The sequence below is a fragment of the Pteropus alecto genome, unplaced genomic scaffold (assembly GCF_000325575.1).
Source record: "Pteropus alecto unplaced genomic scaffold, ASM32557v1 scaffold24, whole genome shotgun sequence".
Classification (NCBI taxonomy): Eukaryota; Metazoa; Chordata; class Mammalia; order Chiroptera; family Pteropodidae; genus Pteropus; species Pteropus alecto.
Window position 1 is genome coordinate 1,074,495 of NW_006439192.1, and position 17,399 is coordinate 1,091,893.

Consider the following 17,399-nt stretch of genomic DNA (forward strand, 5'->3'; position numbering starts at 1 on the left):
CTTCCATAGTTTAATGAATAGACAACAAAAAGCATTTTGTCTTGAGGTTGTTATTTTGCTCTTAGCCAAAACAAGATGCCAGGTACTTTCCTCTTACTTTAGGATCACAGATGTTCTGATCTACAGGTCTGTGAACTAGCTAGGTTTATACTACCTGTGGTTTGTGGATGCTTTTTCAGATAAATCTCACAGGTTCCAACTGAGGATAACTGTAACATTCCTGGAGTCTGAGATCTAGACAACTGGAGACGAAATGCAGAGATAAGATAATTTAAAAAATTTAGATTGTTTTTCCAAGATAATTCTTATAATGGGATAAAGATTTTCAAGTTTTTAGTATGGTATTATCTTTAAAAGATGAATGCTTATCTGAGAGGAAAAGACACTCAATATTTCATTTCATTAACAAGAATGAACAAAACTGTTATTGAAAAAAAATGCAAATAAAGCAGTTCATAAATAAAATGTGTCTTTTCTTCAATTTAACTCATCTTTCACTTATCACTAATTGCTGATCCATTTACGCATGGATTTTCATGCCTTTGTGAAAACTAATGAAATATAACATATAGGCTGATGTTTCTGATTGAATAACATTCAGCTTAATTTTGTACAACTGACCTTTTATTATATAAATAAAGTAAAAACTCGAAAAAATTACAGATGATATTTCCTTATTATAATTTAATCATCCTATTAAGACAATTTTTGCCAGGCTAGGGCTGGCTATCTAATAGAAATAATTCAACCTTGATCAATTTCAGTACATTGGTCCTTTAGGGACTTCTTTTTCTTAGTTATTGTCAAGTTATTAGACAAATGATATCAGATATCAAATGTTTGCAAGTTTTTAAGTACAGCTGTATTATTTATTCTCTCTCTAGATGTGGTCAACCCTAATATTTGCTGGATTTGTTTTTCCCATTGTGAATTTCTTAAAAACACAATGCAAAACATAAATGTTATGCTTTAATGTTCCTTAGTCAGTCTTTGTATTTTCTTACCCTGGTTAGAAGGAAAACAGAAAATAAACTTTTGTTTATAAGAATTCGGACTCTAGGCTGATGGCTCACCCCAACCTAATGAATAACACTGTTCTTACTCCACTGCTGAGACCAGGACTTGCTCCCCTGTCTAAATGAACTATAGCTGCATGAAGCTACTGTATATAAGGAGTTTGTAAAAATATAGCACAGAAGAGCTCACATTTAGATAAAGCACCCAATGTCTTAACTTCTGACATACCATGCATCATCATGAACCTCCTGAGAAATTATTAATCATTACTGGAAACAGAAATTTCATAAATCCTGTCCAAAGCTAGGCAAGGGAAACAGGGTTGTCACTGTTACAGCTACGTTTTACTTCTAATATATTTTTTTTTAGAAATAATTTCTTCTATGTAGTAAAAGTGATGCACTAAACTTTAATGGAACAGTAAAGGAGAATGAAAGTTATACTTGTGTCAAAAGAATAGCATGAAACAGATGCTGATGAAAAATATATAAACTTCCTTTAAAACCTTTTCAACCATTTAGAGACCTATATCTGAGTAGGTAGGTAGGAAGGGGACCAGGGCTGAGGCAGTAAATAGAGAACTAATATTAAAAACCTCTAATCTCATGAGATGTAACCCTTTAATGAATAGTTCATAGAATCTTTTATGTTTATTTACCTTATTCTGTAGGTATAATTTCCAATAATTTAAATTTTACCAAAGTTAGTGTTCACATCCTGTTTTAAAACAGTTGAATCCTTATGCTATTTGAGAAATGAGGGGCTGGGGGTAAGAACCATTTTAAATAGTTTTTAATCTTTTATTGTTGATGAGGTCTGCTTAGCCTTCTGAAGCCCCACAATACATTCTACTCATGCATGTGGTTCTCTCCATTATTACTAATTCTTCCTGCTTTATGGTCTTATCAGGCAGAAGCATTCACACTGCGCTTAGACTTCTGTATTTAATGTAAAATTTAGCACAGTGCATGGAGTCATTTCTGTGTATATTCTAATACTTCCTTCAAGTATGATTTCTGAGGACAAATAAAAACACTACTAATTTTTAGGTCAATTTTCTTATAAAAAAAGAAGGATTTAAAATTAAGCATTTGAATAGTTTCTAAAAATTCTCAATTACATTTAGCTTGATTTAAAGTTACTAATTTGTTCATGTACAGAACTAAATGAAACCTGAACTTCCAAATAGCAAGTACGTGAAATGAAATTATCTTATTAAGTGACCTATCTAAAAATAAAAACAAAATCTACCTTATTTCAGTAATTTTTTGCTTTTAAAAAATGGGCTATGATGCAAGAAAAAGGCTCGAGGGGTACTTAAATATAATTGGGGACCAAATACTTAAGTCAATAGGGAAAGTCTGGGCAGAGGCATTTCATTTTCAAATAAATGATATTTTACATTTATATAGCACCTTATATAGTCAAAGTGCTTTACAATCATTATTACTTGACAGCCATTCATCAAGGTAAATAAACACGGTTTACAATCTATTAACAAATCTAAGCACTTTGGGGCAACCAAATACCCAAGAGAATCTTTTCAGTAGCAAATTCTTGGACTAATACATAGAATTAAGAAAAAAATGTAAAAGACCTGCTACAACATCACATATAAGAAGTCACTTATTGATCTTAATGACTGATATTAAGATGTTAAGTATTAGGAATTATTGAGAAATAGAAGGGTTTATATTAATAAGTAAAACAAATGAGTTGCAAGTCAACAAGAAGTTGCCTAAAAGGTAAGGCTACCTATTCCTTATAAGTGTATGAAAAATAAATCTTTTAGATGTGGAAGGTAATTAAAACTATAAATATCAGCCACACTGCCAGAATTTGATCCTCAGTTACTGTGACATTCCCAAATGAGAAAAAAATTAATGCACTGACTGATTTTTTTTCTCTTGTAATCTCTCCCCAATAACCTAACCAATGCATTCACTTCTACCAGCAACAAGATAGCAGAAAATAATAAAATTCTATATTTATGTTTTAAAAATGGTTTCCAAATCTTCAAACAAATTTAATTTCCTATAAAACAATGTAATAACGAATTTTTCCTCTTTAAATAATTCTATCACGTGCCTTAGGTAAGATCTGATCAGCACCTCTGCCAATGTATTTATGTCTTTGCAAAAAGTGCACTTGCCAACCATTCATTTTATATAGTAGGTATGCAAGTCATTTGAATTGCATTTGAAAACAATTGAAAACACAGATTAATACATCATAAAAAGATTAATTCCCTTTAAACAAAGACATTCTTATAAAGCATGATAACACAGAGGCACAATAAAGAATATAAACTGTATATCAATTATTGGCAAAAAATCTAATTCATTACAAAGCCTACACCATTGGGGAAAGGATGTTTTCATACAAAGAAAAGTACTACACTATCATACAACACTTTTAATTGGGCATTTAAAAAATTTTTGGCACATTAAAAGGAACTGAAAAAACTACAAAATAAAAGACCAAGAAACTAAAACATTACAGATACAGGAGAAAGTCCTCAAATGAGAAACAACTAAATAGTAACATAAAATAGAAACAAAAAATAAGCTGGCTGAATTTCCTGAAATGGTGTTATGTATAACAGAAGTATGTTTTGAACGCAGGGTGTTTTATATTCTAATGGCAAGAATTTTCTACCTTGCCGTGGCTGGTTGAACGTGGCCTGGGTAAGATCTTCTTGTGCTGGTTGCTTGCCTCTGCCTAGCCAGAAACGACTGCCCTGAACCTGTACTAGCGAGTCTATCTTCAGCCGCCTTTTTATGCAGAGTCATTCCCTACATAACACAGAAAAAAGAGTAATTAATGAAAAAATAATGGAACATACTCTCACAAAAGAAAATTCCATCATGCAGAATTTGTTACATTGCATCATAAGGCACAATTAGGAATGTTAATTCTGCTCATTATAGATTAAAACCTTATGGAGACATTTTAGTTCCAACAATTAGGTACAAATCTTCCTTTGGAAAAATTAAGGCTTAATTTTCTGAATTTACGATAACCAAAACATAGATAATAGAAACAGATTTTTGGAATATGTTACCCATTCTCAATCATACATTCCCTTTCCAAACAAATATATGAGGTGATTTTTCCAAGGAAAAAAGTGCGATTGATTGGTAGCAGTTGATTGATTCAAGGAGTTGTGGAAATCACAGGCCATATGTAGAATGGAAAACCATAAATGCACTTCCTGTTTCTTAAGTGGAAAGGCAGACTAAGTATAATACATACCACCATGCTGTTTTTCTTTTCTTCAGGCAGACTTCTATTCTCAAACAAATTAAGAAAAGTTCCTTAAAGCCCCAAAACAAAGGGCCCAACAGAGAGAGCACGGGTTTTTCTTGAAGACAGGAGGATGGCCTACCAGCTTGGAGGGGAGAGGAGCCACGGTTCCTGGGCCCAGAGCACCTTAACAAGAGGGAGGAAACCTCGGGCGTGCTCTCTAAAGAAGGAGCAATTACAACAATGACAAGCCTATGAGGTCAGGAAAAAAGTGGTTTTGGTACTCATCTAATAAGCCACAGCAGAATCCTACCCAGAGAAACATTGAGAACTGACAGCACTGTTTAACCTTAGCAGTGACTGGATAGAAGTAAACTGATGGAAGGAAGTGGAAGGTGGTAACAAGGAAGAAATGAGCAGCTGGGAGCCAGGAAGAGTCCGGCAGATAAGTTGAGTTATGTGAAAAGACACAACGGCTTTTCTGGAATGAACCTGCAAACTGGCACAGAAGACAGAAGACTAAAACATAAACTGTCCTATCACTAGTTAACTTCTAGGGAAAACACTGGTCATGGCTTTGCATTTTTAATAGAATTGCAGTCTATCACATATACCTAAATAAATAACGTTCCTCCATTTACCAATGAGAAAATCCAGAACAGGTTTTTCCCTCAATTTGAAATGAAAACATTTAAGGACTTGAATAGAATTGACAAATATCTATTGGTAATCTTTATTTATTAATTTGACTACATATATTAACAATTATATTTTATTTAAAACATACTATATTTTTACTTTCATATTCTAAGCAACTTATTCAAATTCTTCATACACTTTTTAAGACCTAAGTATCCATCACAAGGCCATTCTCTGAGATACTTAATACCTTTTCCCAGCACTCACAATCTTCACTTCCTTTTCAGTTGTCTGAGATGCAGAACTTCCTGAATGTATATATGAAGCTATTACTGGCTATCTTATCTGAACATAACTTGTATGTGTCTACACGGAGTTATTCCTTCGCTCTCCAGAGAGCTGAAATTTAGGACTATTCCTTAATACTATATCATAGGATAAATTTAGTTCCATAGGAAACATAATATGTGAAGTCATAAAAATCAATCAAGAATATGAAATTACTAATAAGGATTAAAGGGCAGAGCTCCAAGATAGCTATTACTAATCTTTAAGGAGGGCAAAGAAGAAACAGAATAGGTGGAGTCAGGACTAGTTCCCAGAAAACTTTCTTAAATATATAGCTTTTGTCCTATTTAAAATTTTTTAATTTACAAGAAACCTAAATTTGTTAACAATAACAGTATTCTAAACCCAATATAATTTTCTCTTTTCTTAAAAAATAGTGAAAAAAATTTTACCAAGGCAAATACCAATGTGGATATGTCATGAAATTGTATGAATTTCTGACAAAGATCAAGTCACATTATTAGGAAGTCTGGGACACTAAACTTTAAGACACAGTATCAATTATACCTGTAAAACAGAAACAATGGTATTGTGTCAATACACAGCTACAGGGTGAGAGGGGGTTGGTGAAAGGAATCTGGTTTGATTTCCTGCCTTGAGACACTAACATTTTGAAAAGGCAGAAGTGGTCTCACTGGGAAAAAGATAAAAAAAGACAAAATGTCTAGGAAAAATTACTGAAAAAAGTACAGCATTCTTAAAAATCCACAGCTATTCATATATCCAGAAAATCTTATTGAAACCAGAATGATGATAGCATTTGTTTTCCCCTGCAATACATCTAAAGTTTTTTGTGTTGAAAAATCCAATTTCAAAACCTCCAGTTGTTCAGGGTCTAACAACTGTAAACATTTCCCAAACCCTATGAGATAAAGTATACTCAGTGTAAGTACCACTCTTGCAAAGGTAATGAAATAGTCCCACAAAACAAAAGCTACTGCATCTGTTATTCAGATATTATTAAAATATCTGAATTATTAAAATATCTAAATAATAGATGCAGTAGAAGAAAGAAGTTCTGAGAGACAGAAATCGAACTGTCATTTATCTTCCTGTTCTCTAGGGATAATGATGTGTTGAAAATATTCTAATACTGTTCATAGTGGTTCTTATTATCTGCTTTTCAGTCCTAAGGTCAGCATTAACGTTTTGTTAGTGTGTGTTAGGATAGCAATTACTTTCAGATTCATTTGGTAGAATTACTTCTACAGAAAAGAGTGTAATAATAAAGACTATATATTCACTGAACTTTACAATATACATTTTGAAGTGTTATTTTCTTACCATATTGTACCAGGCACTAACAATATATTTCTCCTCCATTTCTCGTTGACTCTTAGTTTTCTCATATTCTTTCTAAAAAAACGAGCACATATAAACACATAGAGATGAAAAACAACTCAATATCAATAACATAGTCACAATTAACTGTCAAAATTAATGGACAGAGCTGCATATAGCAAGGCTTCTAGAAAAACAAAGAAAATCAAAAATCAAATATCTTATTGTATAGTATAGCGAAATACCTCTAATGAATGGAACAGTCGTTCCCGTTCCTGGAGCTGATTTTTAAGAGCTTGTATCTCTGGTGCTGCTCCTTGATTCTGTTTAGGATCTAAAGTACGGATAACCTGCAAAAAATAATAAAAGAAAAAACTTTAAAGTCTCAAATTTAAAGAATGTAACATCTAAAGAAGCACTTATTTAAAAAAAAGGATAATCTTTGTGAGAGTCAAAAGCTATCTTACAAGGATACTTTAAATTTTGAATGTATGAAATAATATTCAATAGTTACAACTTTTAATTATATAAAACTTTTAAATTATGCAGAAGAATCAATTATAAGAAGTAATTCTGGCTTAAAATTAATAAATGATACTACAGCAGACATTACTGATAGTTGTCTACCCTTTTCCTTTCTTCTGATATGGTTCAGCTAACCCTTTGCCTCTGACCAGACATATACTTAGGAAGTGGGTCCCATTGGTTTAGAAGCCTATCATGTGGCCCATTTCCTCTTCTGCCAGTGGCTCAGTTTAGGCACAGGAAACTGGTATTAATCACAATACCATTATCATGTGATGTAATTCTAGCTGGCCAACTTGAGGTCTAGGAAAGGTCTTTTTTGCTTTTTGGCCCAATACTTTTACTATCAAAAACTACCAATCTTATAGAAAACTTGAAAAGGCAGAACAACAAAAACCCATTTTTACCTCAGATTCACTAATTGCCACATTGCCACATTTGATTTCTCTCACACACACACACACACACACACACACACACACACACACAGTGCTTAATTGCTTCGGAGGCTATTTTAAAGCAATCTGTAGACATGATGACACGTAATCCTTAAAGACAGCATGCATCTCCTGTCTAAGGACATTCTCCTACATAATCACAATACCATTATCATCTGTAAGAAAATTAATAATTCTACAAATCATCACTATTCAGTCTAAATTCAATTTCCACAGGTGTTTCCAAAATGTCTTTTCCAACTACCCTTTCTGCTCCTAATCCAGGACCCAACAATTAATGCATTGCATTTGGTCCATAGGTCCCTTTAGGCTTTTAAAAATTATAACAGTCTCTTGTGCTCTGATGCCTATTTTTGTTTTTCATAATACTGATTTTTATCCCAAATTCAGCATTTATCTGATGATTTCCCAAAAGTGTTATTTAACTTGTTCCAATTATCTCATTTTCCCTAGGAACTGAAGTTAGGTCTAGAAGATTGCTTAGATTTAAGTTAAGTATCATTGGCAATGATGTTCCATCAGGAGGGACAAAATGGTTGTCCTACCATTAATGTAGCTAATTTGGGTTACTGGTATAAGGTGGTGATTGCCACTTATTTCCTACATAAAGGTACATTTTCCTCTTGGTACTTCTTACTCTTCTCCTGACAGCTCTCTACATGAGAAGTCACTGTACCTGCACTTTTGGAAGACAGCTATGCTCGCCACTATACCATCGATGCACACTGTACTTGCACTTTTGAGAAGTGATCAGAAAGTGGAGTGAGATGCTCAAGAATGCGTACTTACACTTTTGGCTTTCTCTAAGTATTTTTTATATCGTTCTTCCATTTGTTTCATTTCCTCTTCTTTCTTCCGTAAAGCTTCTTGTAATTCTTCAATTTTTAAGGCTGTAGATGAGACAGTTAAAAAAATTTTTTTAGACTATAACAACTTTAAAAATATTTCAACTAACAAAATAATAGGTAATAGTTTTGAGAGATTGTTTGATCTATTCCTATAGTTTTCTTTTTAAACAATTCATATGTAAATTTTTTTTTTAAACAAAAAACTTCTCATATAAACAAAAACTCTGGTATGGATGTGCTTAAATTAAAAGGTATCCATTGATGGATGAATGGATAAAGAAAATGTGGCCTATACATACAGCCGAATAATATGCCAGTGAATTGTATACCTAAACATTGGTTACAATGGTCATTTTTATATTTTATTACAATAAAAAAAGTAAAAGTCTGTGTTTTGCTCCCACCTTCACACAAAAGAATTAAAAGAAGTCAAGCTATCTATATGTGTAAATATCAACAGAAGTAAAAGTCTGGCTAACTTATATTCAACTACACTATAAAATTAATTTTTTAAAATATTCATTATTTGCATCCATAGTTAAGAAAAAATTCAGAACTATTAGAAAAATTTAAGGAATATTATAAAGATTATATATATATTTTTGTAAATAAAGCAAATTCTTTAATTGCTAGAATAGGTAGGAGGGTCTAGTTCTAAAATAAACAATTCTATATAAACTCATTAACACCAGGGTACTGTATGGTTAACCAATTGAAAACTATGCTAATTAGGAAAAACTCACAGCTGTTGTTAAATCTTGGTTCAAGATCTTCAATAATGGCTCTCTTCTTCTGCAATTCATTATTGGCTTCATGCAGTTTTTCTCTGTAACAAAATATGTAGCACTGTGTCACCTACTACTGTTTGGATTTTTTTCCCTGTCAAATGAAAAATCTAAGTTCTTATTCTTGGAATACACTTACATATAGCACCCACTGCAATGAAACAAAGATGAAAAGATGAATCCAACATGAACTTAAAATATTGTTTAAATAACTAAAAAATAGAGACAAAAATTTCAGAGCTTGAAATGGTAGTCATTTCTTTTACATAAACCTGCACAAGAGGTATAAAGAACTTAATGATCTTTATATTTTTCCTGGGAATAAGGATATTATAAAAGTGAAAAACTTTGCAGAGGTTTCATAATGCAGAATCTTATTGCAAAAAAGTGAAATTCTAAGAATAAGAACAGAAAGGACACTATACCAATAAAAAAGAATAAATTAATAATACATGCAACTGCCTGGATAGATATATCACAGAATGCTGAACATAGGAAGTCAGACACAACAGGGCAATTCTGAATGATTTACATTTATATGAAGTTCAGAAAGTGTCAAAATGAATGAAAGCGATCAAGATCAGCACAGTGGCTACTTTGAGGATGTTATCAATCAATTAGAAGGGAGAATAAAGAATCCTGGTGGGTTGCTGGAAATATTCTATATGTTGACCTGGGTTACCTATATATGTAGGAAAACATTCATCAAGTTATAGACTTAGTAACTGAGGATTTGTGTACTTTACTGTATTTAAGTTATATTCTAATACAAATGTAAAAAAAAATAATGAAGTTTTTTCTTGGTGTTCATATAAAATATGTAATTCTCCCTATGTAATATTTAGTGTTGCACTCTGTAATATGAGAGGGAAAAAAGGCTGCCAAAATTGAGAAATACAGAAAAAAAGCACTTTATTTTTTCTTTCTCATCTTTTCAATGCATAATACATTAATACATTCTCCTTTTTCAACAATTTCTTTGAGCGTGACACACATACACACACACACACACAAATAAACAGATAAGGCTTAAAGAATAAGAAAAACGAAGCCCAGTGAAGAAACAGATTAAGAAAGAGAAATCCCAGAACCACGTGTCCCTATCCCCTTCCTATAGGTAACCAAAATTCAGAATTTTAATCATTTTCATGATTTTTGCAATGGGTTTTTGTATGTATTCCTAAATAATATATTGCTTAATTTTGCCCAATTTTTACTTTATACATTACTTATACTGTATGTATTGTTCTGTGACTTCCATCTTTTACTTAACATTCTGTTCTTGAGATTCATCTATGTTGTTGTTAGCCCTAGTTTACACATTTTTACCGCTGTACAGTGTTCTATTGTTTAAATATACTTCATTCTATCTATCATTTTACAATTGGTAGTATTTGTATTGCTTCTACTTCTCTGTGATTACAAACAATGTTTGTCCATACTTGTATATGTCTCCTGGTACACATGGACAGCAGCATCTCTAGGAATCTAGGGTATATACAGGGGAGAAAAACTGAGGGTCACACAATATGTGCATGTTCAAGTTTACTAAGTAAACTGCAGTGGATGACAATTACAACACTGCCAAACATGTTTGGCAATATATATGTCTGATTCTTAAATTTTACACATTTGGTGTGTGTAAACGACAATGATTTCCATCGTCGTTTTAAGTCTGCATGCAAAAGATCATCATTGGAAATGCCTATGGACCCTGCTGTGGGTTGACCTGTATCTCCCAAAAAGATATGGTGAAGTCCTAATCCCTGGTACCTATGACTGTGACATTTGGAAGTAGGGTTTTTACAGATGTGATTAGTTAAGATGAAGTCATACTGGATCAGGTTGGGCCCTAAATCCAATGACTGGTGTCCTTATAAGAAGGCCATGAGAAGACACAGGCACACGGAGAGAAGAATGCCATGTGAAGATGAAGATAGAGACTGGAGCAATGCATCTACAAGCCAAGGAACACCAAGGATTGCTGGAAGGTACCAGGAGCTAGAGGGGGGCATGGAACAGATTCTCCCTTAAAACTTCCAGGAGGAACCAATCCCGCTGACACCTTGATTTCAGACTCCTGGCCTCAAGAAGAATAAAATCCTATTGTTTTTAGCCACCCAGTTTATGGTAATTTGTTATAGCATCCACAAGAAATGAATACAGGCCTAATCTACACTGATAATTCTTTTTGATGACGACTTTATCATGTAAATGACTGAACACAAAAATGGTCAGACTGTTTTATGAAACAACAGGTATTCTATTTTTTGCAGTAAAGTAATGGGAAATGAAAAAAAGGACAGAATTCAGTACTAAATTCTGACTCTAGGTAATCTCATAATAGTGAGAAGGTAACATTTTCTGTTCTAATACATTAAAAACCTGCCCACTTTAGACCTGCCAGCAAGGGTCGATTGCGAGGAATATCTCATTCCCCACATTTGAAAAAAGAAAAAAATTAACATGACGTAAACTGTCAGACTATAGAACTTCTTTTCAATCTTTGTAGAACAAGTCAAAATTATTTCTGCAGTACTGAAGATATTTGGTTTACCATAATGTAACATTATAACATTCCAACAGACTAGCAATTCATGGCCACCCTATACTCAGTGTTTGTAAGGAGAGAGTTTTGCTAGATAGGAATGATTAAATTTGTTACTGGGTGGGAGAAAAAGTATGAAATATTCCTAACACTGTCAACCTCAGCTAAAGATAAAGATGGGTTAAGATTTCTTCTTCATGAGAAAACAAATGTAATATTTTAAAATTTATTTCATTATTTAGATTAAAAAGTCATGTTCAGATGTCTGTAATTCAAGGAAATATTTGAAAATCTGCTACTTATAAGCTACAGAATACTTTAAAAATTTTACTTAAAAAGGATGACTCAGTTGGCCATACTCTAGAGAGAGCAAACTATAGCCTGTGGGCCAAATTCAGCCCGCTACTTGTTTTTATATATAAAGTTTTATTGGCACACAGTCACAATATTAGTTTATGTACTATCTAAGGCTGCCTGCCTTTAAACTACAACTACAGAGGTAAGTGGTTATGACACACACCATGGCTTGCAAAGCCTAAAGTAATTACTATCTGGCCCTTTACAAAAAAGGTTTCTGACTCCTGATCTTGAGTGTCTCAAACTCTTAACTATAAGTACTATCATGAAGATATAAAACCCTGGAATCTCATCTGAAAACAGTTCTAAAGCAGTCACTGTTCTGATTTGAGGATCTTGAGTGGATAAGAAATGTTAGACACCTTTAATATCTCTTACAGTGTTCTGTACCTTCAAGGGACACCCACGCCACTGCCCAGACACTCATAATCACCTAACGTAAAACAGTTATGTTTCACTAGATAATATATCAATGAGCCTCAACAGCTTTTATACTTACAGATGTTCTTCAAGCTTCTTTTTTAGAAGAACTGACTGAAAATGGAAAATAAAAAAAATGTATTATTTGACATTTTTATTAATAAATTATTTTCTAAAAATTAAGAGCAGAGCAGTAACTAGCTCTGTGTGAGTCCTCTGTAATCTCTCTGATCGAAGAGCTCAAAACACATAATATACCCAAGTTTATTTTTCTTTGATAAGAGAGAGAGCAGCCTGTGACAGGAATCAGTATTAAATACTCAGAAACTGCATATCTTAATTCTCTATTTATAGTTAGGGGAATGAATAAAAAAGCCACTTATGTAGAAACCTAATATTCCTGGGCTCAATAGGCAGGTAGAACTCTAACAATAATAAGTGTCCCTATGACACTTTTTATAGTCTTTTCCTTGCATCATGATAAAGTCTGGGATCAATTTCCATAAATACTGATTTAATCAGTGATTTATAAATGTGCACAGGTTGCAAATAATTTCTGTGATAGTACGGGAACATGAAGGATGGTATATGCACAGAATGTAATGTGCTGGAGAATGTAGCTTTGACTGGGTATTTAAAAAAAAGGGAGGTCTCCTGAAAAGCAGATTAGAACTAACCTAAAAATAATCATAAAGAAGTGTAGCATTCTATATAGGACCTCTAGGTTTTGTATTAAACTTAACATACATATAATTAGTGAATTCTATGAAACATTTCATTTTGAGACAAATGGTTACATAATTAAGTCAGTCGAACCCAATTAATACAGCCTAATAAAACAAGTTGTTCAATCAATCAATAGCAATGATAAGTGGAAAAAACTTACACTAAGTTCTTTGATTTTCAGTCACCTGATTCAATAATGATCATCATAACTGTTTATTCAAATCCATTCTAACACAGCTCTGGAATATTTCAAATTCGCTTTTTTCCTCAAAATGTTAACTACAACTAGATCAGTGGACCACAATGTACTCTATCACTGCTTTCCCCAAACATAAAAAAAAATAATAATAACCCGACTAACTTTTGATCATTGCTTGCTTCTTCTTTAGTATAGAGGGTAAAATGAAAATACTTTCTAAATAACTTAACTTAGATTTTGCACTTATGTTTTGATTAGGCTCCGCAAAATTAATGTTGTAGAGCTAATACATAGTAAAATATATGTTATCTGAAATAATACATAATAGTGACTTAATGAATGGTTAATATGCCAGGCACTGCACTAAAGCTTGTCATATAAATTGTCTCATGTTAACCTCTCAACACTGAGTAATTTTAGTCTATAGTTAAGGAAGGTGAGGCCAGGGAGACATTCGGTAGCTTTCCAGTGACAGATATCCTTTAAGTATCTTAACTGTAAAGTATGTAAACCTATAAGGCAAGTAATATTGGTATACTCATTTTGCATAAAATTCTCATAATTAAAAATTTTAATATCATCAACTATGATGGCAGATAAGACATCAATAGAAAAATTGCTCAATATATAGAAATGAATAGGAAGCCATACTTACAATAGCCTTGAGCAGAAACCATGCCAAGAGACAGAGAGGACATATTAGTATGAAGCATACACAGCAGCCAATAGAAGGAACGATTTAGTAATTCATGAACAGAAGTAAAAGATATGCATTTTTTTTTTCAAAAATGTACATTTTTCTTTCTTCTATGGTCTCCTCATCCTGTCTTGTTCTCTGGAGTTTTATACACTGTGGCTAGCTCAAATTATCCATATGACTGGATATAACAATGCTTTTCTGCTTCCATGCTAAAAATAAATAACATAAGAATAATAATAAAAATGTGTAAACCATCCTACTCTGACTTAAGGTCACATGAAAGGATTGTGCTTTTGTAACAGAAATAGGTAGAAATTATGTTGTTCTTCAGAGGGGACCAATTCCATTTGACAGACTGTTCTACATATTACATATTCCTGAGTTGCAACACTGTAGGTTAGTGGAAGAGAGAAGACAAAAACATCAAAAATCTGCTGGAGTAAAGAACCACATATCCTGTACCACACTATTTCTCTAAAACATTTTGAGGCATATCATCAGAATAAGAAAAGTTTCTAACTGAAGCTTTTCTCTATGTAGAAAAGAGCTCTGACAATTTCCAAGAATTTATAGCAAGATATTTCACTGGCATCTGGTCAGTCAAATAAACTAATCTATGCAAATAGTACTTGACAGGGCTGGCATTTCACTTCTGAAATAAGTTTGCTCAAGGTAATGGAACACAGCATATTTAATTAGATTTGATTACTACAATGATAACTAACCAAGTTATGCAAAATTATTTTTTACAGAATTCCTTTAATGCATATTTTAACATAATTGAATCGAATATAATGGTTATTGCAGCATGAAGGTTGAGCTGATGCTGATGTTTCAGTTTTTACTTCCTGTGTGCCACACGACTTTCCCCTCCAGAGCACAACTAATCAACAAAAAGTGTCCTCGGAGTTTCAGAGACCAAAATGAAGTTTACATTTACCTCAGTTTAAGGGACCTAGTGATTTCACTGAACTAAGAAATATTACTCACTTTGGTTCATCTCTAAGATAGTCTTAGTTAGGCTTACTAATATTTTAATACATTAATGGTGGTTTTGCTTCACCTCTTTGTGATTTAGCATTCTGGATAAAAGCATTTTAAAAAGTAAACCACAACACTTCAAACTAGTTCCATTTTGACAAGGGAGTAATGCTGTTTAAATGTTGGTGACAATTTTAGGAACTAGAAATCAATCTGGAAATCTAAGAACTATCAACATTTCAATTAAAAGATAAACTAAAACCAGTGATCTTAGAAAGAAGAGCATGCTGCCAATATAAGCTACATGTATACTTAAGAAACTCATAAAATTAGCTCACTGATGTTTAAGAAGCTCATAAAATTAGGTCATTGAAGAGCTTTTTATATCTACTAGTCTGAGGGTTTAAGTAATATACTAGTTTAACTCCCTTTCTTTGGTTCTTTTTTTTTTTTTATACTCTCTGAAGGGTGGATGAAACTGGACCTATCCATAGTTTTGATGCAGATCCCCAAAATAACTCTAACAATGGAAACAACCAATAGGCTTATACTCAAAGGCCAGAGTTTATAGCAAATTACATGGGCAACAGAAAAATAAAGAAGAAAAGAAACCCAACTGGCTGAAGCAAAGATTGGTCACTAAAACTGACTACTGTACTATGTGCTACATAAGCACTGTGATAGACAGTGAGTATGAGGAGGTGAAGGAATGCCTAGTTCCTGGCTCTACACATTTACTATACTCCAGATCTGAGTGTGCCAGTCCCGCAAGCAGGGCTGAGACAGATATACAGAGTGCTAAGGAAATATAAAAACAGTCAGTGAACTTATATTTGAGTGTGTATTGGGGTTGCAAGAGCAATTCAGAATTTAAAGATGATGGGATTCTAGGGATGATATTATTTTCTTAAATATCAATTTTACATCAAAAATTTCTACTTGAACACGCTAAGTTTCCACCAGCATTTTTTTTTTTTTTTTTGGCCACAGGAAAAAATTCTATACTTTGAATACTGAATTGAGCACATGTAAAACATAGAGCCTCATTAATTCTTAGCTAAGAACTACAAATAAACTTCTAATTCCCAGCAGAGTAAATCTGAAAGAGACAATAAAGTACTGCCTGGCCCTTTTTATAAGGAATGTTAGAAAAAGGAAAACACTTGTTTCTTTTATATAATCCATATAATTATAAATTATTTTGATAGTGACCATCAAATAAAAAAAAAATAAAGTTACAGCTTTTGTTAACATTGTGAAACTGTTGGACCACAGTTGGTATATATTAAAACTTACATCTTCTGCTTTTGATCCTTGGTCCTGTAAAGATTTTTGCAATTCTTCAACTTGTGACTGTACTTCCAGGAGTCTTTGATTCACCAGCCTAGAAATCAAATGTATATTAATTTTCCAAATTCTGACTTAATTTCTGCCTTTTTCCTTAGGTTATCATATTGGTTAGAGAAACAGTATAAGTAGCAAAACAAAACCTAATGTTTTATAGTAGTAGTAGCTCACTCTGATTATTTTCATATTGCTTGAAATTTCTATGATTATTTCAAACATAGTGTTTTGTGGACACATTTTGTCGAACTGATGTACCTACAACTATTTATCTAAAATTCACTTCATGTTTATTCAAACTATGTGTCAGCACTATGCTTAGCACTAGCGTTAAAAGATCTCTGCACTCAGGGAAATTAGTGGGCAGGCAAAATATAAACAAATAAAATACGAGATAAATACTTCAACATAGTGCACAGATGTATACAAAAGGATGATGACTGCTCAAAGAACTGTACCTGATTGTGTAAAGCAGTTAAGGATAGGCCTGACTTAAACTGAGACTAGGACAATAAATAAAATACTTACGTGATTAAGGGTAAAAACGGAATTCAAGACAGAGAATTCAGCATGTCCAAGGTGTGCAGAAAAATGAGAGGGTACAGTGAGTTCAGCAATGGTATTGCTGAAGAATAAACTGTGAAGGGTAAGACTGGATGGAGATGAAAGCAGAGGAAAAAGAGCGGGTGGGGACAAACTTATGTGAAATGCAAAAGAATTTGTAACTTATCCTATAATCTGGCCTAAAATTTGGCTAGAACTGGAATAACCCAGCCAGCTTTTAATAATGCTGATAACTGGAACTTGGTCTAGGTCACTATGATACAACATTCAGTAGACAATCCTCTAGGTCACTATGATACAACATTCAGTAGACAAGTTTGGTTCCTAGGTCTTGGGTAATGCTGAGGATTGCCAGAAGGGAGAAACATGATCAGATGGTATTTTAGAAAGATCACACTGGTTTGAATGGAAGA

The 17,399-nt window shown here is 33.0% G+C and overlaps 1 protein-coding gene across 2 annotated transcripts in view; it reads right to left on the reverse strand.

Annotated features, from left to right (window-relative positions):
- Positions 1 to 1,412: 1,412 nt before the first annotated feature.
- HOOK3 (hook microtubule tethering protein 3) overlaps positions 1,413 to 17,399 on the reverse strand; it is a 75,204-nt gene continuing 59,217 nt past the window's right edge. Inside the window, exons 17-23 of one of the 2 annotated variants that reach the window (XM_025049899.1) lie at positions 16,375 to 16,462; positions 12,552 to 12,586; positions 9,106 to 9,188; positions 8,304 to 8,404; positions 6,777 to 6,881; positions 6,535 to 6,606; positions 1,413 to 3,812 (exon numbers count right to left, since the gene is read on the reverse strand). In XM_025049899.1, coding sequence (XP_024905667.1) covers positions 3,672 to 3,812; positions 6,535 to 6,606; positions 6,777 to 6,881; positions 8,304 to 8,404; positions 9,106 to 9,188; positions 12,552 to 12,586; positions 16,375 to 16,462 — 625 coding nt within the window. In that variant the 3' untranslated portion in view covers positions 1,413 to 3,671. The remainder of the gene's footprint in view (positions 3,813 to 6,534; positions 6,607 to 6,776; positions 6,882 to 8,303; positions 8,405 to 9,105; positions 9,189 to 12,551; positions 12,587 to 16,374; positions 16,463 to 17,399) is intronic. The other variant, XM_006916259.2, reaches the window with a different exon arrangement.